General features: G+C 34.1%; 1 protein-coding gene across 1 annotated transcript in view; it reads left to right on the forward strand.

Moving 5' to 3' along the window:
• Window positions 1-1819: 1819 nt before the first annotated feature.
• Window positions 1820-23934, forward strand: part of LOC132736063 (tRNA (guanine(10)-N2)-methyltransferase homolog) — a 28055-nt gene continuing 5940 nt past the window's right edge. Inside the window, exons 1-10 of the mRNA XM_060723113.1 lie at window positions 1820-1902; window positions 7809-7975; window positions 8570-8632; window positions 12853-12926; window positions 13191-13272; window positions 15247-15339; window positions 15936-16076; window positions 22011-22071; window positions 22630-22725; window positions 23551-23631. Of these exons, the coding sequence (XP_060579096.1) occupies window positions 7838-7975; window positions 8570-8632; window positions 12853-12926; window positions 13191-13272; window positions 15247-15339; window positions 15936-16076; window positions 22011-22071; window positions 22630-22725; window positions 23551-23631 (829 nt within the window). The 5' untranslated portion in view covers window positions 1820-1902; window positions 7809-7837. The remainder of the gene's footprint in view (window positions 1903-7808; window positions 7976-8569; window positions 8633-12852; window positions 12927-13190; window positions 13273-15246; window positions 15340-15935; window positions 16077-22010; window positions 22072-22629; window positions 22726-23550; window positions 23632-23934) is intronic.

Genomic DNA, 23934 nt, shown 5'->3' on the forward strand with positions numbered 1-23934 from the left:
TACATTTTTGATAGAGGCTCATAGGGAAGACTGGGCTTGCCTAACTATGTTGCCTCTTTAAATAAAGTCTTTATTATTATCATTATTATCATAGTTTCTATGTTTTCATCCTTTTATGATATTTTCTGTGGTTGGTAGTATAAATCGGGTTTCTTTTTCCCCTGCAAATCAGCAAGTACAGACCTTTGTTCAATGTACATGTAAATGAAAATTATATGGGCAAACACCGAACAACAATTTTAAATATGCAAATATAAACATGGTGAAATTAATTTTTTTCTGAGAAGCATGTAAATTATCAAGAGTGTCTGTACTTATTTTAAGAGGTACATTTAGTATAGCATTTTCATGTTATACACTAATGCGAAGATATATGCAAAGATATCAGGTGTGGTTATGTCCAAATAACTGGTTTCTTACATTAAAGTAGATTGAATAGAATAGGATGGCGCCAATTAAAAATGATATTCTGATGCTAAAATATTAATAATATCACTAGGCAGTAGCAGTAGATGCAGTAGCAAACATATAAAACGTGAAGTTGGCAGTAGCACAGCAGTAGCAGTAGCAAAATACATATATAATAATAGTGCGTTCATAACAAACAAAATATAATACAACGGAATGTAACGTAAGCAAGGTAACATAACACAAAAACATAACATTTACATACTTTTTCAAATCACACGCAATTTATAGTCAACAGTTTATTGTCAATCTTGTAATACAAATAAGCAGATATTTTGCTGAGAAGGTTCGAATATTTTATTTGTTTTCATAGTTTTAACATAGCGTACTTATAGGTAATCCAATATATAAACAGTATATTTACAAATTTAACAAAAATATAAAGCTTACTAACTATAAAATATATATATTACTTACTAACTGACAAATATATAGCAATCAATATTGTAAAATTTGGTAGAAAACAGTTAAGTTAACGTTGCACTCTCAACTAAGCACATACATGTGTGACAATCTAACATAAACATTATCAAGATAGCATAACCAATGTACGCACTAAGCACATTTAGGGGTTATCTCCCATTTACCATGATAGCGGAAAGTGCAGACGCTGATCCATCTCTTTAATGCAAGGATATGAGACAGGAAGCTGTTTGTGAAGCAGCAGCGAGTAAGGGAGCATAAAGCCTGTGAATCATTGCAGTACATGTATAAATTTAAGGAGATGCCATTCTTTAATTTTGGGATATGTCGCCTATAACCTTTCAGTCTTAGGTAATATGGCCTAGATCATGACTAGTTGACACATGTCCAGAAAATACCAGCAAATTATGCGTGGTCAAGGTCATCAACAGTAAACCACTTGCCCCTCACATCTTTGGATTGCTAAAGATACTTCAGCGAACAGGTTTTATAGTACTGCTAGACTGTCGCAACGTCAAAATAAAAGCTACATATAAAGTTATGGAAGCCAGAACTTATCTTTGGATTAAATTATCCACATAACTAATGGAACATCTGTGGTTCTACTCAGGTCCCATGTGTGCCTGAAATAATGCACGGAAGGGCATTACGTGCCCCTTCATTAGTATTCGTACTACTAGAAGTACACTGGGCCCATACTAGGTCGTCAGTCCTGTTTTGATGAAAAGTTAGGGGGATAATCCTTGGTTGGATACCCCTATATAACAAAATCATTTTTATGTGTCAGGCGTTCATTCTCCTAGAACAATCACCTCTTTAGCACGGAAACTCAAGTTTAAGGTAGAATTATGGAACTTATCTCATAATGTAAGTCTATGGGAAAATCAATATATGAGTCTGACCTAAATTTATGAAACAAATTCAATAGGCGTCTTTAGCCTAAAAGTTAAAGTTTAGTGGGAATATTGAAAAAACGTGAAAGAACCTGATGTAGAAATAAAACCTTATAGTGTAAGTTTCAGGTTGTGTAGCTCTTAAACAGCTTGTATCGCTGGATCTTATTTAAAATTAAATTTCTCGTAGGATGTCAAAGGGATGAACTTCTTACGGTTTGTCATTAGTTTTCGCGACAAATACCGAATTGCATTCGATTCGGCCTACACACGATTTGCAACATGTTTAAGTTATCTGAAACAACCATTATTTTCTAAATGTTCTTGTTTGTTGAACTAGAGCCCCGCGAGTCGGATGTGTCGCCCTGTGAACAATATAGTTTAGAAGAAATGGCCAGGACCACAGGCGCTAGTCACATAATCAAATATTTTACATAATCGGTCTATATATGTATATAAAGATATAAGGCCCCCAACGAAACAAAAACATCATGCAGAACAAACAAGAACACTGCTGCAATAAACGACCAGATCACGGTTATCTCTTTCTAGTCGCCATCTGAAAGGATCAATCCAAGTGCCAACGCTTTTTATTTCATTAAAATCCCTCAAATAGCAAAGAAATGAGTAAAAGTTTCAGAAAATGCCAATATTTTCAATTCATGTCGTTTTCGACGTCCAGTCCATTCATGTATACAAACACGATTTCTGATAAATTTTTACGGAAAAAAACAAAAAACGGCTAGAATTTCCACGTACGTTCCATAAACAAACTCTTTTCCTATTGATCTGCGAAGTCTTCACTGATCAAATGCCCTCTTCGTACGTATTTCATTAAAAAATACACAAGGTTCTCGCTTGTGACAGTATTTTATCGCCATGTATAGCGCATGTATATACTGTTCCGCTCTGAATATTATATAAGGATTTGATTGGTTAAGATAATTACCGGAATACTATTGACCAATCGTATAATACTATTTCTTTGCTTCATTTATCTGTCACTTCAAATTACAAATGGCGCACTTTACTTGACCTCCGCTTCTACAACCAATATTTTTTAAATATTTGAGTACAAAGAGGACTCTAGTTCAATTTAGACTTCGCAGATTGATGGAAAAAGAGTTTGTTTATGAATTTTATGAGGAAATTTTAGATGTCTTCTATTTATTTCGTAGAAATCGACCAGAAATCGTGTTTGTATACATGAATAGATTGGACGTCGAAAACGACATGGATTGAAAATATTGGCATTTTCTGAAACTTTTACTCATTTCTTTGCTATTTGAAGAATTTTAATGAAATAAAAAGCTTTAACGCTTGGATTGATCCTTTCAGATGGCGACCAGAAAGAGATAACCGTGATCTGGTCGTTTCTTTCAGCAGTGTTCTTGTTTGTTCTGCATGATGTTTTTGTTTCGTTGGGGGCCTTATATCTTTATATACATATATAGACCGATTATGTAAAATATTTGATTATGTGACTAGCGCCTGTGGCCAGGACAAAAATGAAATTTGAAAATCAACAAAGGGCAATAAATCAAAAAATAAGAAATGCAGAGTACCAGTTCTTGTGCACTGCACTTCTTCTTAATGAGATCTATCATCCTATGAAGTTTCATGTCCATAGCTTTTATACTTTAGGAGAAATGGCTCGACAAAAATAAAGTATGAAAATTAACAAAGGGCAATAACTCAAAAAATAAGAAATGCAGAGTACCAGTTCTTATGCACTGCACTTCTTCTTAATGATAATTATCCTATGAAGTTTCAAGTCCATAGATTGTATACTGTAGGAGAAATGGCTCGGACAAAAATAAAGTATGAAAATTAACAAAGGGCAATAACTCAAGAAATAAGAAGTTCAGAGTACCGGTTCTTGTGCACTGCACTTCAGGTCATTGTAAGAAGCATGCATACCAAGTTTGAAGTCAATCCAACTTATAATGACTGACTTATGCTCTGGACAAGCTTTAGGGGACGCCGACAACGACATTGACAATGACGCCGACAACGACACCGCCGACAAAAGTAACCCCTATATGTCGCCTTTTTCAAGGCGTCACAAAAATTAAATTTTGAGTTACAAGGTAAAGTTAGTTTTAATATTTAAGGTGATTCCGCTTTGTCAGCCATGTTTGTTTTCACGAAGTCTGTCCAAAGTGAAAGTAGGCCAAAATTCATATAACAACAAAGCTCTTATTTTAAAATGATGAACCATTTGAAAGTACACTTCCAGGTTTATATTTTAAGGACAATTATAAACAAAAATAAAAATGATAACAATAAGAATATTTACCTTGAATGTGCTACATTTCTGAAGACCAAAAACATTCTGTTGCAAAGTTTTATGCACATTTCATGAATGGCAAACTCCTTTTTTAAGTCTGTTTTAGTGCCTACAAAAGCTATTTTTTGCAGCAAATACAAAAATCTTTCAAAACTTAACTCCAAATAAATCCATATCTCATGTCCTTCTAAGCACATGGCCTCCATTACTTTTTGTAAAAAAGTAGTGCAAGAAAACAATCATCATTTATAGCCTTATGAACTACAATTAAAATGAAAACACTATCAAACTTTAAAATCTAACCTTTTTTATGTGTAACAGTGAAGTGTGTCTGTTTGTCATGTACACAAGAGATAGATAAATGTTGTTTATTTTCATGGTACTACTTTTTTACACATGTCATGGTGGCCATGTTTTTTCAAGGTCGGATAAACTACTTTCCTAAGGTTTATATTTTTTAAAGTTTTTTGTATTTTCGTCAAAAAGTAGCTTTTGTAGGCACTTAAACAGACTTTAAAAAGGATTTTGCCATTCATGAAATGTGCATAAAACTTTGCAACAGAATGTTTTTGGTCTTCAGAAATGTAGCACATTCAAGGTAATTTTTCTTATTGTTATCATTTTTATTTTTGTTTTAAATAGTTTTTAAAACATAGAACTGGAAGTGTACTTGCAAATGGCTCATCATATAACAATGTGAGCTTTGTTGTTATATGAATTTTGGCCTACTTTCACTTTGGACAGACTTCGTGAAAACAAACATGGCTGACAAAGCAGAATCACCTTAAAGTTAAGCAAAATGACATGTAGAAATTTAAACTGAAACATGAAAAAACTTAAGTGTAGGTCAGACACTCACATTGATGTTTTCATAGACTTACATTATAAGAAATGGTCGCTAATCCTACCTTAAAATTGAATTTTCATGCTAAAGAGGTGATTTTCCTAGCAAAATGAAATGCCTGACACATAAAAATGTTCCTGTTATATAGGGGTAACCAACCAAATTTTTTGCAAAATGACTTCAAAGAGGATTACCCCCCATTTCATTGAAATTTTCTGCTGATCACAGGACTGACATACAACTTTTTATAAATGCAAATATCCAAGTCAAAATTATCATAGAGACTCATGAAATATTTCATTTTCTTCAGAAAACAAGGTAGTGTTACTTTCCAGGGATCACGCTAGACCTAAAATTTAGGGAGAAGTGACTTCTCCCTCCAATGAAAATAGGGAGAAGTTTTTAGGGACAAGGAGAAGTGCATACGAACTGCATTTTTTTGAAGTGTTGATGTTCCATTTCTAAGTTATAAGATTGATTAACATTATGTGGAGTACATAACAGTTTATTAAGTAACTCATAACAATATACAGCAAAATTACAAATGTGGCAGTTTTTTTCTCCTTCTATACCATCTTTATCATAGGTTTTATGTAGCTTGTTAAACAATGTTTTGATTTTAATGCTGCAGCCATGTGATGTGCTGAAATAAAAAAAAAAATTTTTAGTATCACTAGTAGGCCCCTAGGCCCTATACATGTTTTTCATTATTTTCCCCAGAAATATTCATAGGGAGTGCCGAGTTAAAGTTCATATAAACTTAATAAGGTTTATGTGGATTTTTTTTAATTTTATTTATTTTTTAAAGAAAATCTAACGTGTAGATAGTTGATAATTTTTTTTTCTTCGACAGACTTTTTCTGCATAATGCATTAAATCTATCGGTAAAAAAGTTCTATTAAAGAATAATAATCAAGGGATAAATCATCACCAACATTTATAACAGAGATCCATTTTCAAAATTGCTGAGACAATTGTAAACATCGATACATGTGACCAACACTTTTGGCGACACGTTTTTGTACAGATAAGATCACTAAACTTACCAACTAATTAATGCAATAAGTATGCCCCCAATTTATCCTAATTGACATGAATCGCCGCTAATCTGTTTATTTGTTGTTTATTGATAATCAGTCGGCATTTGACAATACCCGAAGATGTCAACCATTCAATTCCAACACTCGCTAAATTGTCTCGCTGCGTTTCATTGGCTTTCCAATCTTACCGACCAATGGAAATGCTTTAACAAATCGCTTTGAAATAGGAGGAGCGTAGACGATTACCGAGGTGCTTGACACTTTAAAATTTATTGCAAGCGTTTGTTGAAAATTAGGGCGACTTTGTTTTCGCTTTTCTGAGCGATCCGGGCAAAATGGAGAGAGACAAGGCGACTTTGTCGCCCAAGTCGCCTAGAAATGTGATCCCTGCTTTCTAAATTAATTTCATAGTAAACAGAAACACTTACCAACACTTGTTAACACTAAATGTATTTTCAATGGTTTTTGGATTTAGAAAAAAACTTGTTGTAACAATAGCCCCCCTTTTGGAAAATGTTTAGCCCTGGGGGCGTTTAATAGGAATTTTACGGTACTTCACGTATAAACTACATTTGTATTCTTAACCCTCTCCACCATGATGTCATCAAGTCATGATGTCACAAATGTCAATGTTGGAAAAATATTTTTTACTTAATTTGTGTTATTTATAACACACTGTTTGCTTATAATATATTTGTTCTTCCATGTTTTGTTTGTTTTCATTCTGTTTATATAAAAGATACATGATATTTTACTCTAAAAGAGATAAAAAAATTACACTTACGAATGGGTAACACCTATCGTAAAGTTATGACAGATTTTACACTTAAGATTTTCATAAGATATTTTGTGAAAAGGAGATTTATCGTAAGATTTCACTTATGATAAAAATTTGTGAAAATCGCTGTTGGTTAAGTAAAGTGCTTTACAGATTGATTCTAAATTTTTGAATGGAAAAAAATTAATTCATACACACTGAAATGTTTCATTCAAAAATATTTCGTTTGAAACTTTTGACTCATTTAAAACGCTTTCATTTAACTAGCCAATCAGATTTTATGCACTGTGTGATGGCCATTGTTTTATCGGCTTTATAGGAATTTAATTAGAAAAAAAGAGTTAAAATATGATTTTTTGGATGTGACAGTTTCACTAATTTGTTAAAATGTAAAACTTTTTTTTCTTTTTCACTTTTGAACAGCCAAAAATTAATGTATTTATATGCTGACTTAATGTATAGTCATTCAACAAGATATTCTTGTGAACGTGCTATGGGTTTATGTTAAGTTGATATTCTTGTGGAACCTGCTATTGGTTTATGGCAAGTTCATTTGAACACTGAAAAGCAGTTGTTTCTGGTGAGCAATTCAGGACCATCATGGTTCTCTTGTTTTTTGTTTTATTTACATTAACAAATGGCCAAGACCCTGTCAAATTATATAACTGGGTTATCAATATCTTTTTAGCAATCTCTCATTTCCATAATCCATAACTGAGTGGATTAGGAAACCTTCTTGGAAAATTTTATAACTGGCAAGAATCTGGGCTGGGGGCATTTGTGTTTACCAAACGCATTATTTTTGTGCATGTAATTGAACAAATTTAAGATTCAATTTTTTAACTATTAATTAAAGATGTTAGACATTTTAATGCACCCTTTGGAAGAAAGCTTTCAATCTTCATAGATGCAAGTTTGGGTGCTCGGGTTGTAGATAAGTTAATGAACATGTATTTAGAATTTTGGACATGAGCATTATGAAGTGACTGTGGATAAGAGGTGACTGTCTTGATGAGGTTATTGTTAGGCAGAGGTTAGACTGTATATTGAATATGATGTGCAATGATTTCAGATGTGTAGTGTCTGGCAGTTTTGATTGTGATGCAGACAGTCGTTGGCAAAGAAGCATTGAAAACTGTACACTGCTTTACACCATTCAAAATGTCCACCTCCAGTGACCAAAAACTGAGGAAGTTTTTACTTCATTTTGCAAATGACCACCTTGACTTTAGAATTGCGGTAAATGTTTACACATTTAAGAACTAAATCATATTATTTTATCTCAAGATCTATTGAATTATAATAACAATAAATACAAATTTTCTGAAGACAAAAAAATCTCTAGATGATTCTTTAACATGTTTTATATTCCAAGATAAGGATGTTCATAATACAATTTCAGAACTTCATTGTCAGCACAATTTTATTAACAAAATAACTACATGTAGTTTTTAAGGGTGGTATAGCTTGTAGTTTTAGCATCTTAAAAAATTTATACCATACAACAGCAAACATAACTTCTAAAATATTATGTGAAACAGTCTGTTAACAATTTATAAAATAAATGAACACTTTCAACATTCTACATTTATGACAGTTTTTATGAAAGGCACTTAATTTGGTAAGGTACCAAATAGAGATAGAAACAAAGATGAATCACCCCTTCTTAAACAGGGACAAGTGTACAAAAAAGACAACATTCTAAATGTACTTAGATAGAGAAAACAATTTATTTTACCTTCATTTCTTACTTCCCTTTTGTGTGGAATTTATATTGATATAAAATATGAAATGAATATTGATGTAATTTTTTTTTCAATTTTTATTTTTCAGGAGCTGAAATCAATTCTAAATGTCTTAAATTTAAAAATAGAAATTCCAAAACATGATGTAGAAGTGAGTATTTAATTGTTTCAAATTATTTTAATAGATACTGTATGAGGTTTTATCTATAAGAATCAAACTTTGTTGAATTATGTACTAATTGTTCAAAATACATTTTTTTCCATGTCATCAGTTTCTTCAAAGATATATAATTCCCTTAAACCTTATATCGTCTCCTTAACTAAGAAGAAACAAACAAACACAATTATCATTTCATAATTTCATATTTAATTGCGGAAAGCACTTGGGTCGCTATACTGACCAAACCACACATTTGTACATAATATCAAACACACACACACACATATATATATTCATTGTCATTATAATGTTTTTATTAATGCACTACTGTCCTTCATTTCATTTCATTATTTATGAAACACATTGTCCTTCACGAATGAATCCATTCGCAAACTTTTAACACTTATGTGGTATATTAAAACGTTCGTCACACATTTATAGATAAATATTCAAATTCTTCAAGAATTGTCACATACTATAAACATAATGATTTAAATTGAGACACAAGATTTTTGTTTCGCCAATATATCTACTTATAGAACGTAAAAAATAATCGACGTGTAGAATGGTCAGTAACCCAAAGCTGAACTGACACATAACTTGACTACCGTTACGCACGAAAACTTCGTGCGCTAATCGCGACCCCTATCGGAGACTTTACACGATTGAAGGGAAAATAATTTCTTTCTAATTCGTCTGCTCAAACGAAAGAAATTATAATTATTCAGTTGCTGTCTGTACTGGTCACATAGGTATATTCATTTGCTGCCTTTACTGGTCACATAGGTATATTCAGTTGCTGCCTTTACTGGTCACATAGGTATATTCAGTTGCCGCCTGAAGTGGTCACATAGGTATATTCATTTGTTGTCTGTACTGATCACATGGGTATATTCAGTTGCTGCCTGCACTGGTCACATGGGTATATGCAGTTGCTGCCTGCACTGGTCACATGGGTATATTCATTTGCTGCCTTTACTGGTCACATAGGTATATTCAGTTGCTGCCTTTACTGGTCACATAGGTATATTCAGTTGCTGCCTTTACTGGTCACATAGGTATATTCAGTTGCCGCCTTTACTGGTCACATAGGTATATTCAGTTGCCGCCTTTACTGGTCACATAGGTATATTCAGTTGCCGCCTTTACTGGTCACATAGGTATATTCAGTTGCCGCCTTTACTGGTCACATAGGTATATTCAGCTGCCGCCTTTACTGGTCACATAGGTATATTCATTTGCTGCCTTTACTGGTCACATAGGTATATTCAGTTGCTGCCTTTACTGGTCACATAGGTATATTCAGTTGCCGCCTTTACTGGTCACATAGGTATATTCAGTTGCCGCCTTTACTGGTCACATAGGTATATTCAGTTGCCGCCTTTACTGGTCACATAGGTATATTCAGTTGCCGCCTTTACTGGTCACATAGGTATATTCAGTTGCCGCCTTTACTGGTCACATAGGTATATTCAGTTGCCGCCTTTACTGGTCACATAGGTATATTCATTTGCTGCCTTTACTGGTCACATAGGTATATTCAGTTGCCGCCTTTACTGGTCACATAGGTATATTCAGTTGCCGCCTTTACTGGTCACATAGGTATATTCAGTTGCCGCCTTTACTGGTCACATAGGTATATTCAGTTGCCGCCTTTACTGGTCACATAGGTATATTCATTTGCTGCCTTTACTGGTCACATAGGTATATTCAGTTGCTGCCTTTACTGGTCACATAGGTATATTCAGTTGCCGACTGAAGTGGTCACATATGTATATTCATTTGTTGTCTGTACTGATCACATGGGTATATGCAGTTGCTGCCTTTACTGGTCACATAGGTATATTCATTTGCTGTATGCACTGGTCACATGGGTATATTCAGTTCCTGCCTGTACTGGTCACATGTGTGTATTCAGTTGCTGTCTGTACTGGTCACATAGGTATATTCAGTTGCTGCCTGTACTGGTCACATGTGTGTATTCAGTTGCTGTCTGTACTGGTCACATGGGTATATTCAGTTGCTGTCTGTACTGGTCACATGGGTATATTCAGTTGCTGTCTGCACAGGTCTCATGGGTATAATAAGTTGCTGCCTGTACTGGTCACATAGGTAAATTCAGTTGCTGTCTGTACTGGCCACATGGGTAAATTCAGTTGCTGTCTGTACTGGCCACATTGGTATAATAAGTTGCTGCCTGTACTGGTCACATAGGTATATTCAGTTGCTGTCTGCACAGGTCACATGTGTATATTAAGTTGCTGCCTGTACTGGTCACATATGTATATTCAGTTGCTGTCTGCACAGGTCACATAGGTAAATTCAGTTGCTGTCTGTACTGGCCACATAGGTAAATTCAGTTGCTGTCTGCACAGGTCACATGGTTATATTAAGTTTCTGCCTGTACTGGTCACATGTGTGTATTCAGTTGCTGTCTGTACTGGCCACATAGGTAAATTCAGTTTGCTGTCTGCACAGGCCACATGGTTATATTTAGTTGCTGCCTGTACTGGTCACATGTGTGTATTCAGTTGCTGCCTGTACTGGTCACATGTGTGTATTCAGTTGCTGTCTGTACTGGCCACATTGGTAAATTTAGTTGCTGTCTGCACAGGTCACATGGTTTATTTTAGTTGCTGCCTGTACTGAACACATGTGTGTATTCAGTTGCTGTCTGTACTGGCCACATACGTAAATTCAGTTGCTGTCTGCACAGGTCACATGGTTTATATTTAGTTGCTGCCTGTACTGGTCACATGTGTGTATTCAGTTGCTGTCTGTACTGGCCACTTGGGTAAATTCAGTTGCTGTCTGTACCAGTCACATGTGTGTATTCAGTTGCTGTCTGTACTGGCCACATGGGTAAATTCAGTTGCTGTCTGCACAGGTCACATGGTTATATCCTGTTGTTGCCTGTACTGGTCACATGTGTGTATTCAGTTGCTGTCTGTACTGGCCGAATGGGTAAATTTAGTTGCTGTCTGCACTGGTCACATGGTTATATTCAGTTGCTGCCTGTACTGGTCACATGGGTATATTCAGTTGCTGCCTGTACTGGTCACATAGGTATATTCAGTTGCTGCCTGTACTGGTCACATGGGTATATTCAGTTGCTGCCTGTACTGGTCACATAGGTATATTCAGTTGCTGTCTGTACTGGCCACATTGGTAAATTTAGTTGCTGTCTGCACAGGTCTCATGGGTATAATAAAATGCTGCCTGTACTGGTCACATATGTAAATTCAGTTGCTGTCTGTACTGGCCTCATGGGTAAATTCAGTTGCTGTCTGTACTGGCCACATGGGTAAAATAAGTTGCTGCCTGTACTGGTCACATAGGTAAATTCAGTTGCTGTGTGCACAGGTCATATGGGTATATTAAGTTGCTGCCTGTACTGGTCACATAGGTAAATTCAGTTGCTGTCTGCACAGGCCACATGGGTATTTTAAGTTGCTGCCTGTACTGGACACATAGGTATATTCAGTTGCTGTCTGTACTGGCCACATAGGTAAATTCAGTTGCTTTCTGTACTGGCCACATAGGTAAATTCAGTTGCTGTCTGCACAGGTCACATGGTTATATTAAGTTGCTGCCTGTACTGGTCACATGTGTGTATTCAGTTGCTGTCTGTAATGGTCACATAGGTATATTCAGTTGCTGTCTGTACTGGCCACATTGGTAAATTCAGTTGCTGTCTGCACAGGTCTCATGGGTATAATAAGTTGCTGTCTGTACTGGTCACATAGGTAAATTCAGTTGCTGTCTGTACTGGCCACATAGGTAAATTCAGTTGCTGTCTGTACTGGTCACATAGGTAAATTCAGTTGCTGTCTGTACTGGTCACATAGGTAAATTCAGTTGTTTTCTGTACTGGTCACATAGATAAATTCAGTTGCTGTCTGTACTGGCCACATGGGTATAATAAGTTGCTGCCTGTACTGGTCACATAGGTAAATTCAGTTGCTGCCTTTACTTGTCACATGGGTATATTCAGTTGTTGCCTGTACTGGTCACATAGGTATGTTCATTTGTTGCCTGTATCGGTCACATGGGTATATTAAGTTGTTGCCTGTATTGGTCACATAGGTATATTGAGTTGCTGTCTGCACTGGTCACATGGGTATATTCAGTTGCTTCTAGGAAGTTAACTGTTAAAGAATTACAACTGTAGGAGTACAATAATAGCAATGAATGTTTTACTTTTGTTTCAGAATCCATTTATGATACTTCACCTTCCATCTGTTGAGAGTGTAATGAATATCACGAGCCGGGCCATACTGATCAGGTAACTGGGAACCAATTATTAATTGGCACTTTTTTCTTTATATTTTTTGCCCGTGATATTATACTTGTGAATATAATTAAATGGACAAAATTTAATATTAGCTGTTTTAACAGTCCTAAAAACAGAACAAAACTACTTTATGTTATGTACAGTATTTTACTAGTGACAAAGTATTGTACATTTAGAAATGCCATATATATACATTTAAATATTACAGTAACAATAACATTAAAAGAAGTTCATTACAAATTATTTTATGGTCAGGTCAGTGTACGAGCTATGGGCCCATGGAACAACATATTCTGAGTTGAATTCAGAGCTGCGACAACTTCCTAAAACATTTATTGTAAGTATCTTATTAGCACCAAGCTAAATATTTTAATTGGTCCAGTCCATCTTTTTATCTGCACAAAACCATTAATCAATATTAGGGAAAATATCAACATATATACAGTGTAACTTCCGAGTTCCAGAACTTCTGAAATCCGGAAACTTCTAAAAACCGAACAATTTTTTCGGTCCCGATTTTTTCCCTTCTATTTTCTATTAATATAATACTTTTGAATTCCGGAACTTCTAAATTCTGAATTCCGGACGATATTTTCGTAAAATTAGAGTCAAATCAATGCAATTTTACCTCCAAAAACCGGAAATATCCAAAGGTGTGAAATACATTGTAAATTGAGAATGTTAACCCTGCAGGAAGATTTAATCTCCCTATCGATTGCATTCGGAACTGCCTCGGCTATTATCTGTAATAACCTCGAAAACAAAACGGATTGGAAGAAGTTCTACCACGTGGTTTCAAATGTAAACAGAAACAGAGATAATGTAAAATGAATGTATATATTTGACATCTTTATATGTCTGTCCCGGTACTCTTATGCTTGAAAATATGTCTGACAAAAATGTGTTATTTAAATATGCCCACTGATGTTCAATTTTAAACAAATCCGACTAAATGTCAACAGGTTGGTTTTTTGTACTTTCGGTTTCTACAATCATGATAATAAATATAGAAATAATGAATTGTTTGCTTTTGTACCTATGAATTCACTTATTTTAGGTGGAATTTTACTGCATATATTGGAAATAAACTTGTCAACAACTCCCAGCATTAAATTACTATTTGTTTACATGTTTAGTTTCTTAGCGCAGGTTAGACCGAAATACCGCATCCGTTCTGTGTATTTATACTATTGTGTTATTTTGAGGTCCTTATCCGAAGACTGACGTGACGGAAAGGGCCGAGTAGTTGCGATTGTATCGATTGTTTACTAATTAGCGGTGATCGTGTAATTTGACATGCGTTAAAATCACAAACTGTAAAATGGTATGTTTGAAGTGATGCGGTTAATCAAAGTAATTTACGGCAGTCAGTTAATTTGAAGTGTTTATTAGCGGATTAAATGACGTCTTTAGGGATTTTATTGCATTTGATGTAATAATTAATTAACTAGCATCGGACGATATGTAAGTTTATGCAATTAACAACATTTCTACAAACTGATAGAAATCCAAAAGCATTTGCAGGTAAGATAAAAATGTATTCTTTTCATTCACATCTTTATTTTGATTAAAAGACTATTATATATGATATTACAGTAATGGCCACATCTTCCTTGACATTTAGTGATATTAAGTGGCTTAGTCTTGTCCACATTATCATAAACCTCTGAATTCCGGAAACCTCTGAAATCCGAACTTTTTGATAAGTCCCATGGGTGTTCGGTTTTCGGAAGTTACACTGTATCTAGTGGCTGAATAGTGAATAGTGCAGATCACAATCAAATGGTATGGATATACCTGCAGAACTTAGTCTACACTTGTCACATTGGTCGAATTAGTTGCCACCAGACGTTTTAAGGGTTTAGAATAAGATTTAGCCATCCTTGTTTACCCATCATATAATCGTAAAATTTTGGCCATTATATCATTTATTTTTTTATGTAATTTATATTTTCTGGACCTATACACTACAGTGTATATACATTGAAATTCATTGTATAACATTGTGTGTACTCTGTGTGTTTTTGTGTAAATATGTTCATTATAAAAGATTTATTCAGTGTTTTCTTAACTCAGCTTGTTGATTTAGACATACAAGTTAGGTTGCAAATGGGCATGAATTATGTGAATTATATAAGATTTTGATTTTTTTGTTATAAAGCTGTTACAGATGTGTTTTAGTTTGAGCTGGAATATAATTTGTTATATACTTTGATAAAAACCAAAATTAAAAGAAATAAAATTCCTCATTTTGGTGATACATTTAAATTATCAAGAAAGAAATGTGCTTTTGTTTTCTTTATTTCAAAAGGAACCGCATGTGAAATGTCAGAAATCATTCAAGTTTCAAGTGACAACATTCAACAGGACTGTATCTAACAAAGATAAGATCAAGAAAATAGAGGTATAACAATTTTTATCTATATTTTATACTTGTAAATATTCAGCTTTAGGGATCTTATTGACCCAATAATTTCAAATTACTTGCCAATTACTGCGGTTTGCTCGATTTCTGCCTTTGATTTTGGATTCTTGACTTGAGGAAGCTAGCTAGCTAGCTTACTTAGTTGGTGCTTCTACTCAGGTATCTATGAGGGGGTAACCTGGGATCTTCTTCCATCACTAAAGGTAGAAAGTGGCCATATGACTGCATGGCTTAAAACCAAAATAAAAAGAAAAACAAAAAAAAACAGTCCCTAATGTGCACAAGCAGCAACCAAACAGAAAACATCTTGTATCATACAGGTGTATAAAAAGTCATTGTTAAAATTACTTTATTTACTACTTTTAATTTTCTATTTTCTTTAAAGTTTATGTAAAGTGATCTGAAATGCATCTTATTGATTTAAATTCAACTTTTGTCTTTTATAAGATTTAAAGTATTACGGAAAGGTGACCTGATATTGTACCATGCTGTAATAATAATAATGTAGTACAATAGATAGATATATAGGTTAACTTATTCTGTATGTTAGAGACATGTGTTTTTTACTATTACAGAGTCTAGATGAAAATGTTTTAGATTTCCAAGGTAAGGTGGATTTGAAGAATGCTAAGCATATTTACCATATTGTAGAGTATTATGGACCATTCTGCAAACAGGGAACAGAGGAACCTCTTGACATATACTTTACAAAATGGGTAGGTACTTTCACACATTATTTAAGCCGCGTCATGACAAAACCAACATAATGGGTTTGCGACCAGCATGGATCCAGACCAGCCTGCGCATCAGCGCAGTCTGATCAGGATCCATGCTGTTCGCTGTCAGTTTCTCCTCTTGTAATAGAGTTGGTAAGCGAACAGCATGGATCCTGATCAGACTGCGCGGATGCGCAGGCTGGTCTGGATCCATGCTGGTTGCAAACCCACTATGTTGGTTTCGTCATGATGCGGCTCATATTAGCTTGACTATTTTAAGAAAAGGAGAGCTTAAAGCAGAACATTCATGTTAATTTTCTTGAAAATTTGAAAATGTTTTTAACAGTATATTATTGTAAAGTTACTAAAAGAATTCAATTTACACATTATCAATGGCACTTACAACCTAGGTAAATTACTATAAAGAGGTCAAAATATGCAAAAATAGCCCTTACTGCGTTAGTAACGCAGTAGAAATATAGTTATACTAAAAAAATCAGTCATTAATCGCACATAACATGTAAATTTGTAATAGAATTTTGAATCTTTATTCTATTCCTAAAATCTTAAGTACATTTTTCCCAGGTTTGATTTTATCGAAACATTTTTGCTCATCTGCTTTAATATCTCACAAACTACTGAATGGAATGAGTTGAAACTTCGCACACTTATGTGAGGGGATAATAGGAGGTCACTGTCCAGTCCAAGGCCCATAATTCTATCATGGATTTATAAAAAATTACGACACTTTTTGAATTTAACATTATACAGCCTCTTATGTTAGTGTTAGGCACTGAGAATAGTCAAGCACACCATCCTTCCAACAACACTTTTTATATGCCCGAAGAAATTTCGGGCATATTATTTTATAACCCCTGGCGTCCGTCCGTCTGTCCATCCGTACAAACACAGAGGTACTTGTGTGACTTGGAGAACAATAGGTAACAGTACATTCTCTTTGATCCTATTCATTCCATTTTTATTTTTTGTGTCTGTTTTTAGGCCTTGTGTGATTAAAAATGGCCAAATAGATCAAAGGAAAAGTCACATAAGTACCATTTTGTGAGTACGTCCGTCCGCACTCACAGGACAGTAATTATGTGGCTAGAGGGACAATAGATAACTGTTCTTTCTCTTTGATGTCATTTATTCTGTAATGCTTTTATGTGGCTATTTTCTTTTGTGTGGCTAAAAGAACAATAGAGAGAACAAAATTACTGTCCTGTGAGAATGTGTGTCCGTCCGTTAGCAATATGGTTTCCGGAGCATAACTTAAGTTCCATTTGGCCCACAATATTCAAACTTCATAGGATGATTGTCCATATTAGGTAGAAGACCCCTATTGATTTTGGGGTCACAAGGTCAAAGGTCAAGGTCACTATTACCTTAAAACTGAAAACAGTTTCAGGAGCATAACTTAAGTTCCATTTGGCCCACAATATTCAAACTTCATAGGATGATTGTCCATATTGGATAGAAGACCCCTTTTGATTTTGGGGTCACAAGGTCAAAGGTCAAGGTCACTATTACCTTAACACTGACAACAGTTTCCTGAGCATAACTTAAGTTCCATTTGGCCCAAAATATTCAAACTTCATAGGATGATTGTCCATATTGAATAGAAGACATCTATTGATTTGCGGGTCACAAGGTCAAAGGTCACTATTACCTTAAAACTGAAAACAGTTTCAGGAGCATAACTTATGTTCCATTTGGCCCACAATATTCAAACTTCATAGGATGATTGTCCATATTAGGTACAGTACAGATATCGAGGAATATGCAAAATCCTGCGAGTATCGAGTAATCTCAAAAAGCGTGACTCCGAGTGGATTATAAATTTCTCGGGTGAAAAAGAGTGACTCCGAGACAAAAACGAGTGACAATTTTGTCCGCGGAACTCCGTGAATCTCCGAGTCAAAAAGAGTGACTCCGAGAAAATAAGACTGATTTGGTAAACGTATGCTTTTATTTATTTATTAATTAATATAATGCTCTACCTCTAAAATAAAATCCTTCAACGCATGTATTATTCATTCAAAATAACAATGTTGTCGAAAATTCTTCGTTGATGTAAAGTATTACAAGTGAAAACGAAAGTAGACACACTTGATTCATTAATTAATTAAAGGAAAGAATAACCGATGATTTCCCGCAATTCCCGTAACGCTCAGTGTCAAAAACCTATTTAATTTAGTATTCTAAAATAAGAAAATATAGATGAGCTTCTTTTTTGCATTGTTTATACAAATTTATAATTATTATGTAAGCAAAAAAAGAAGAAGAAAAAAAAAAAGGAAATACATGGCAAAACAACAACGTGCTTAGGTCGACAAGTACCAGTTACATAAATGATACCAAACTGATTTCCATGTGAAGTACATGTACGTCTCCTTTTATTTGTTGGTTGATAAAAAAATCCGTGAAATACGAGATATAATACATCATTCCATACAATGCACTAGCCAAAACAGCGACACCCTATGTCGGCATGTACAGTCCTGCTTTTAACATTAATGTTTAAATTTATTTTACTATTGCTTTCAGAACAATATAGAACAGAGTTAAGAAGTTCGATCTGCTAGGCAATTCTACCGATGTTGGCAGCACAAGAAAGGACAACATTAAGGAATTCATTTATGAAATTCTACCGATGTTTGCAGGGGGAAAACAACAGGCGCTGCGTCGTCTCAAAAATAAAACCATGAATTATAAAACAAGAACATTGAGATTGGCAGTGATTTTTTAAAGGCATGGCGGTCTTTTTCAATCCACATACGTACATGTACAATGCATGCCCGCTTGCTGTGACGATCAAATATGTTCATATGCTATTATAAAAATATTGTTTTATCGTCTATGAACAGTACATGTACGTGAAATCGGAAGTAGTTTAATCTTTGTCAAAACTGTTTTTTATTTTTATAAAATGACATGATATAGATGATGTACAAACCATAAACAAATAAAACAAAAAGAAAAATAAAACAAGACAATAAAATGATCATTTTATTCTTTGCTGTTTTTATTTTTTGTCAATCTTTGTAATGCTGATTACAGGTGAATGAATTACGGGAGCAGTGCGCTAGGTAAGTTGAACGGCCTCTGTCAACTTGTTAACACCTCTATAACTCTTGAATTCCTCCATAATGCCTGAAATAAAAAACAAAAATCTTTATTTATTAATGATCATCACAAGACGATTGACTTTTGATATCAATATCAACATACATCTACATATGACTTTGATAACAGAATGAGACCGACAGATTTTCGGAGATATTCTTGGAATAAAATTACAACAATATATTACTAAGTTTTATGCAGCTTTATTTAGAAACGATTAAATTAATGTTAATTCTTAAAAATTATATATAAATCAAGTGTCTTCTAATTAAAACGGCGGGTGTGACAGGTTGACACGTAACTAAAATACATGTACATGTAAACAATGGATTATGAAGAAACGTACATGCACATCATGACAATTTTTAAAACTATAAAAACCAATATAAAAGTTGGGAAAGTCAATTTTTTTGATGTGCACATGTTATCAATGATTAAAATATTATGAAGATCGAAACTCACTTTCCACATTGAAAAAAAAAAATACAACACAATATTTGGCACCTGAAATAAATTAGAACGGCACGCATCGGTATTTGATGCATTTAGAAACATTCAAGATTAAGAAGTTTATATAATTAATTCATTTCTTAAAGAAGTATAAAAAAAGTTGGGCCGTTATTATATGGATTTTTTAAATCGTTTTTTGTTTTTGATAAAATTTTGGGTTCCTGTGGTTATTGCTACTGACCTAATTAATCGGGATAGAACTGATGACGCTTACGGTAGTGATTTTTTCTAATCAAATGTACCTTTCAACTGTTTCAGGGTAAATTGAAAACAACAACCGTAAAACTCATCTTTATTTTCGAATGGTAATCTAAAGAATTAAATTAAATATAAAATGAGTTTGCACTTGCATTTATTTACACCAGCTAGCTAGACACCGACACGGAGTTACGCGGTAATTCTCTCTCGGAGTCACGCGCTTCTATTTTCGTCTCGGAGTCACTCTCATCACACGTTTCTCACGCGGAGTCACTCGTTTTTATGGACAAATACTCTCGCGGAGTTGCGAGTGTTTTCCTCGATCCTCGGAGGATTTTGCATATTCCTCGATATCTGTACTGTAGAAGACCCCTATTGATTTTGGGGTCATAAGGTCAAAGGTCAAGGTCACAATGATCTTTACACTGAAAATTGTGGTTTCTGGAGCATAACTTAAGTTCCATTTGGCCCACAGTGTTCAAACTTCATAGGACCATTGTCAATATTGAGTAGAAGACCCCCAATTAGTTTTTGGATCACAAGGTCAACGGTTTTCGCTCAATAAATTAAGTATTAGTCAACCTACAGCTTATATAGATTACATTAATTATATGCCCTAAAAATTTGCTTTTATCATGTTATATCCCTGGCGTCTTTCTGTCCATCCGTTGTAATAAAAAAAATTTAATTCCCATGTCTTACAAATGCTTCATCCTTACTAAAAAAAATCACTTTCGGGCATATAATGCTCTGCCTAGCAGTGCTCTTGTTAACATTTTTTGTTGTATTTAGCTCTACATAATGTTCATCACCTGTGCCTGTAAAGTGTTGTTCTACACTGTATAGTGTTGTAAAAAAGCAAATTAAACACAATTAATCTTGATTGTGAAGAAGGTTAGAAACTGATTTAAAACACTTTTTTTTAGTACTTACCTGCACTGTTGTTAAACTGGGAAACATGGCCGTAGCCCCATAAGGGCTTAAACCCATGATCCCTCGATTGAAATTTGTACACCTTAACCACTTGTGCAAATCTGAACTCTTAAAACAATTAATAAGAATGCAATATCTTGACCTTGTATTTGAATTAAAAAAATGTATAGATTGAATTCAACATTGAATCTTAACTGAAATCAAACTAAAAGTTTCAGTATAGGGCTAGAAACAGTTTTAATTTAAATGCTTTGCTAAGGGTGTCCATAGCTGAGTGGTTAAGGTTGTTGACTTTAAACTACTTGCCCCTAACTGTTGTGGGTTCAAATCCATTCATGGATTCTAACTAGTGAGGGAGCTATGTAGTTAGCTTACTGAATGTCGGTGGTTCTACTCTGGTGCCTGTTTGTGCCTGAAACAATGCATTGGTGGGCAACTGTGGTCTTCTTCCACCAGTAAAGATGGAAAGTTGCCATATAAGAAAAAAAAATGCTTGCCTGTCACATACATGTGAACTCTACCACTTTAAGCGGGAGTCTCCCACTTTCTGCAGCCATATTTTAAAAAAAAAATTCTTAAAATAAGGGGTATTTAAACAAATTAAAGAAATCTCCCTATTTTTGATGTCAGAACTTCCTTCTTTGTTTTTTGCGAAATTCTAAAATCTCCCTCTTTTTGAAGAAAAATCTCCCACTTGATCTTCGAAAAAAAGTTCACATGTATGCTGTCATGGCTGTGGATTTAAATCAGTCATTGATGTTTAATTTATTTATACAAAGAAGTCATCCAGATAGCTAGCTGAGGGTCAGTTGTTCTTCCCCGGTCAATAAAATAATGGCAACTTCTTCTATCAGGTAATACTGCTATAAAAATGATTTGACATCTATGGCATGTGACCTCAATTCTAAACCCAGTAAATGAACCAATTAAGATAACAAGTGATTAGTTTGCACACATATGTGTAACTTAATGATTAGTTTACACACATATGTGTAACTTAATGATTAGTTTACACACATATGTGTAACTTAATGATTAGTTTGCACACATATGTGTAACTTAGTGATTAGTTTACACACATATGTGTAATTATCAATGACATGATGTCAGATAATTTGTACAGTTATTTAATGTTGACAAGATGATCATTTTGGTTAACTGTTGCAGGTAGCCGATGGACAAAGGGATAAGATCAATGAATTTCACCTTCAAAAAAGACATTTTATAGGTAGGTTATCATTTTATAGATAGGTGCCTTGGTTATAAATTAAAATTTTGTAACATAAGAATGTAAACTTATATTTTACAGGGTAATTACATTTTTCAATATTATAGATAAAATGATACTCTATTGGAAGAAAAGAACTCAGGTGTACAATATTTAGATGTAGGTTTATCAGATTAAAGTGTCATTATGCTTATTTTTCATTGTTAATTGGACCTAATTGACAGACTATACATATATTTTAAAAGATTGACTACTATAATGGTCATTGACCACTAATAGATAATGAAAAATGTTGAGGATAAAATATGACAACTGCCTATAATATGAAAAAACTGTCCCACTCATTTTATTTATTGTACATTAATGACACATTCCAAAAGATATTTATAGAATTTTCTGTAAGTCACGTGGATCATTGATTATACACATAACTGAAACAATAAAATGAAAACGATTATGGCAAAGTCTTAGGTTATTTATGGGTACCATTTTACAAAGTAAGCAGCCATTAAAGGCATCCCCTGTTGTTTAGAATTTTACAGTAATTTTTTTTTTCAGCCAACACAAGCATGGATGCTGGTCTATCTATGATAATGGCTAATATAGGAAATGTGAAGAAGAACATGGTCGTGTTTGACCCATTTGTTGGGTCAGGTAGGTTTTTATAACACAGTTTTTATTCCGACATTATTTAAATGATTAACATTTTATACTTTGATGCTTTTGTAAGTACATGTAAAATGTTAATGGGGCAATTTGTACTGATAAAAGCTAAAGATTGTTTCTGTGGTTACGTTATGTGGTGCGCTAGAGCTATCTCTCCAGTGTGATATCAATGTTATAGTCAAGATTGGAACATTGTGTATTCACACTATAAAGAGGTAGGGTGATGATATTGTTTTATTCACAAGTTACATTGTTATCAGACTTTGTGCCTACTAGTTTACTTTACTGTATGTAGTTGGACAATCCCTTAAATGGCTTTGTATAAAAATGCAATAGGGTTGTGGACCCTTGTGACTTTTATACAATGTACAGTCATAGAATTTAGCATTGGCCTGGTGGCCCATGGCCAGTGAAAATTAGTTCGGACCAGTGTAAATTGTAAAAAAAGTTAGTTAAACATAAAGTAAAATAAATCCAAAACTGGATTTCAGGCCAGTTAATTCAAAATTTTAAATTCCATGACTGAATGTATGTGGTGGTATAATTTTAAAACATTTCTTTTATGTTTAGCACTTTCCTCTGTAGAATTTTCAGTGATTTTTTTCAGACTAATTTAGTTGATAATCAGTTTCCTGGAGAATCAGTATGTGAAATAACTTACCTGAATTTGGTCTATTTTTAGAAGTTTCCACCTTGTGCATTTTCCAAAAGTAAGGTGTGTTTTTGTCACCCTGATGCAGTACCATTAAACTTTGATATTATTTTCACTTGGTCAATAGTGTTATCACGTTGTACAAATGTTTTTATAAACAGGAAGTTTGCTAGTTGCAGCAGCAATACACGGAGCTTATGTGTTAGGAACTGATATCGACTATCTTCTCCTACATGCTAAAGGTAAAATCATTTCTATCAACTCTAATATACTTGTATTTGGATGCTGTTTTTTTTAAGATAAAACATTGCACATGTTGTTTTTTTTTCAAGTAAGTGAGAATAAATTTTTACTGTGAGCTAAACTGTGCATAATAATTTAACATTAATGGCTTTACTGATTAATGATGGGATTAACTTTTGACTTTGAACACAAGAAAGAACATGTTAAGATGAATGAATCCGCTTTCCTTTCAATAACTTAAAAACACTTAAAACTTCAACATATGTAATCAGATTTAGAAGTTACTGTGGTAAAGGGTAAAC

The sequence above is a fragment of the Ruditapes philippinarum genome, unplaced genomic scaffold (genome assembly GCF_026571515.1).
Source record: "Ruditapes philippinarum isolate M1 unplaced genomic scaffold, ASM2657151v2 ctg854_1_1_1_1, whole genome shotgun sequence".
Lineage (NCBI taxonomy): Eukaryota > Metazoa > Mollusca > Bivalvia > Venerida > Veneridae > Ruditapes > Ruditapes philippinarum.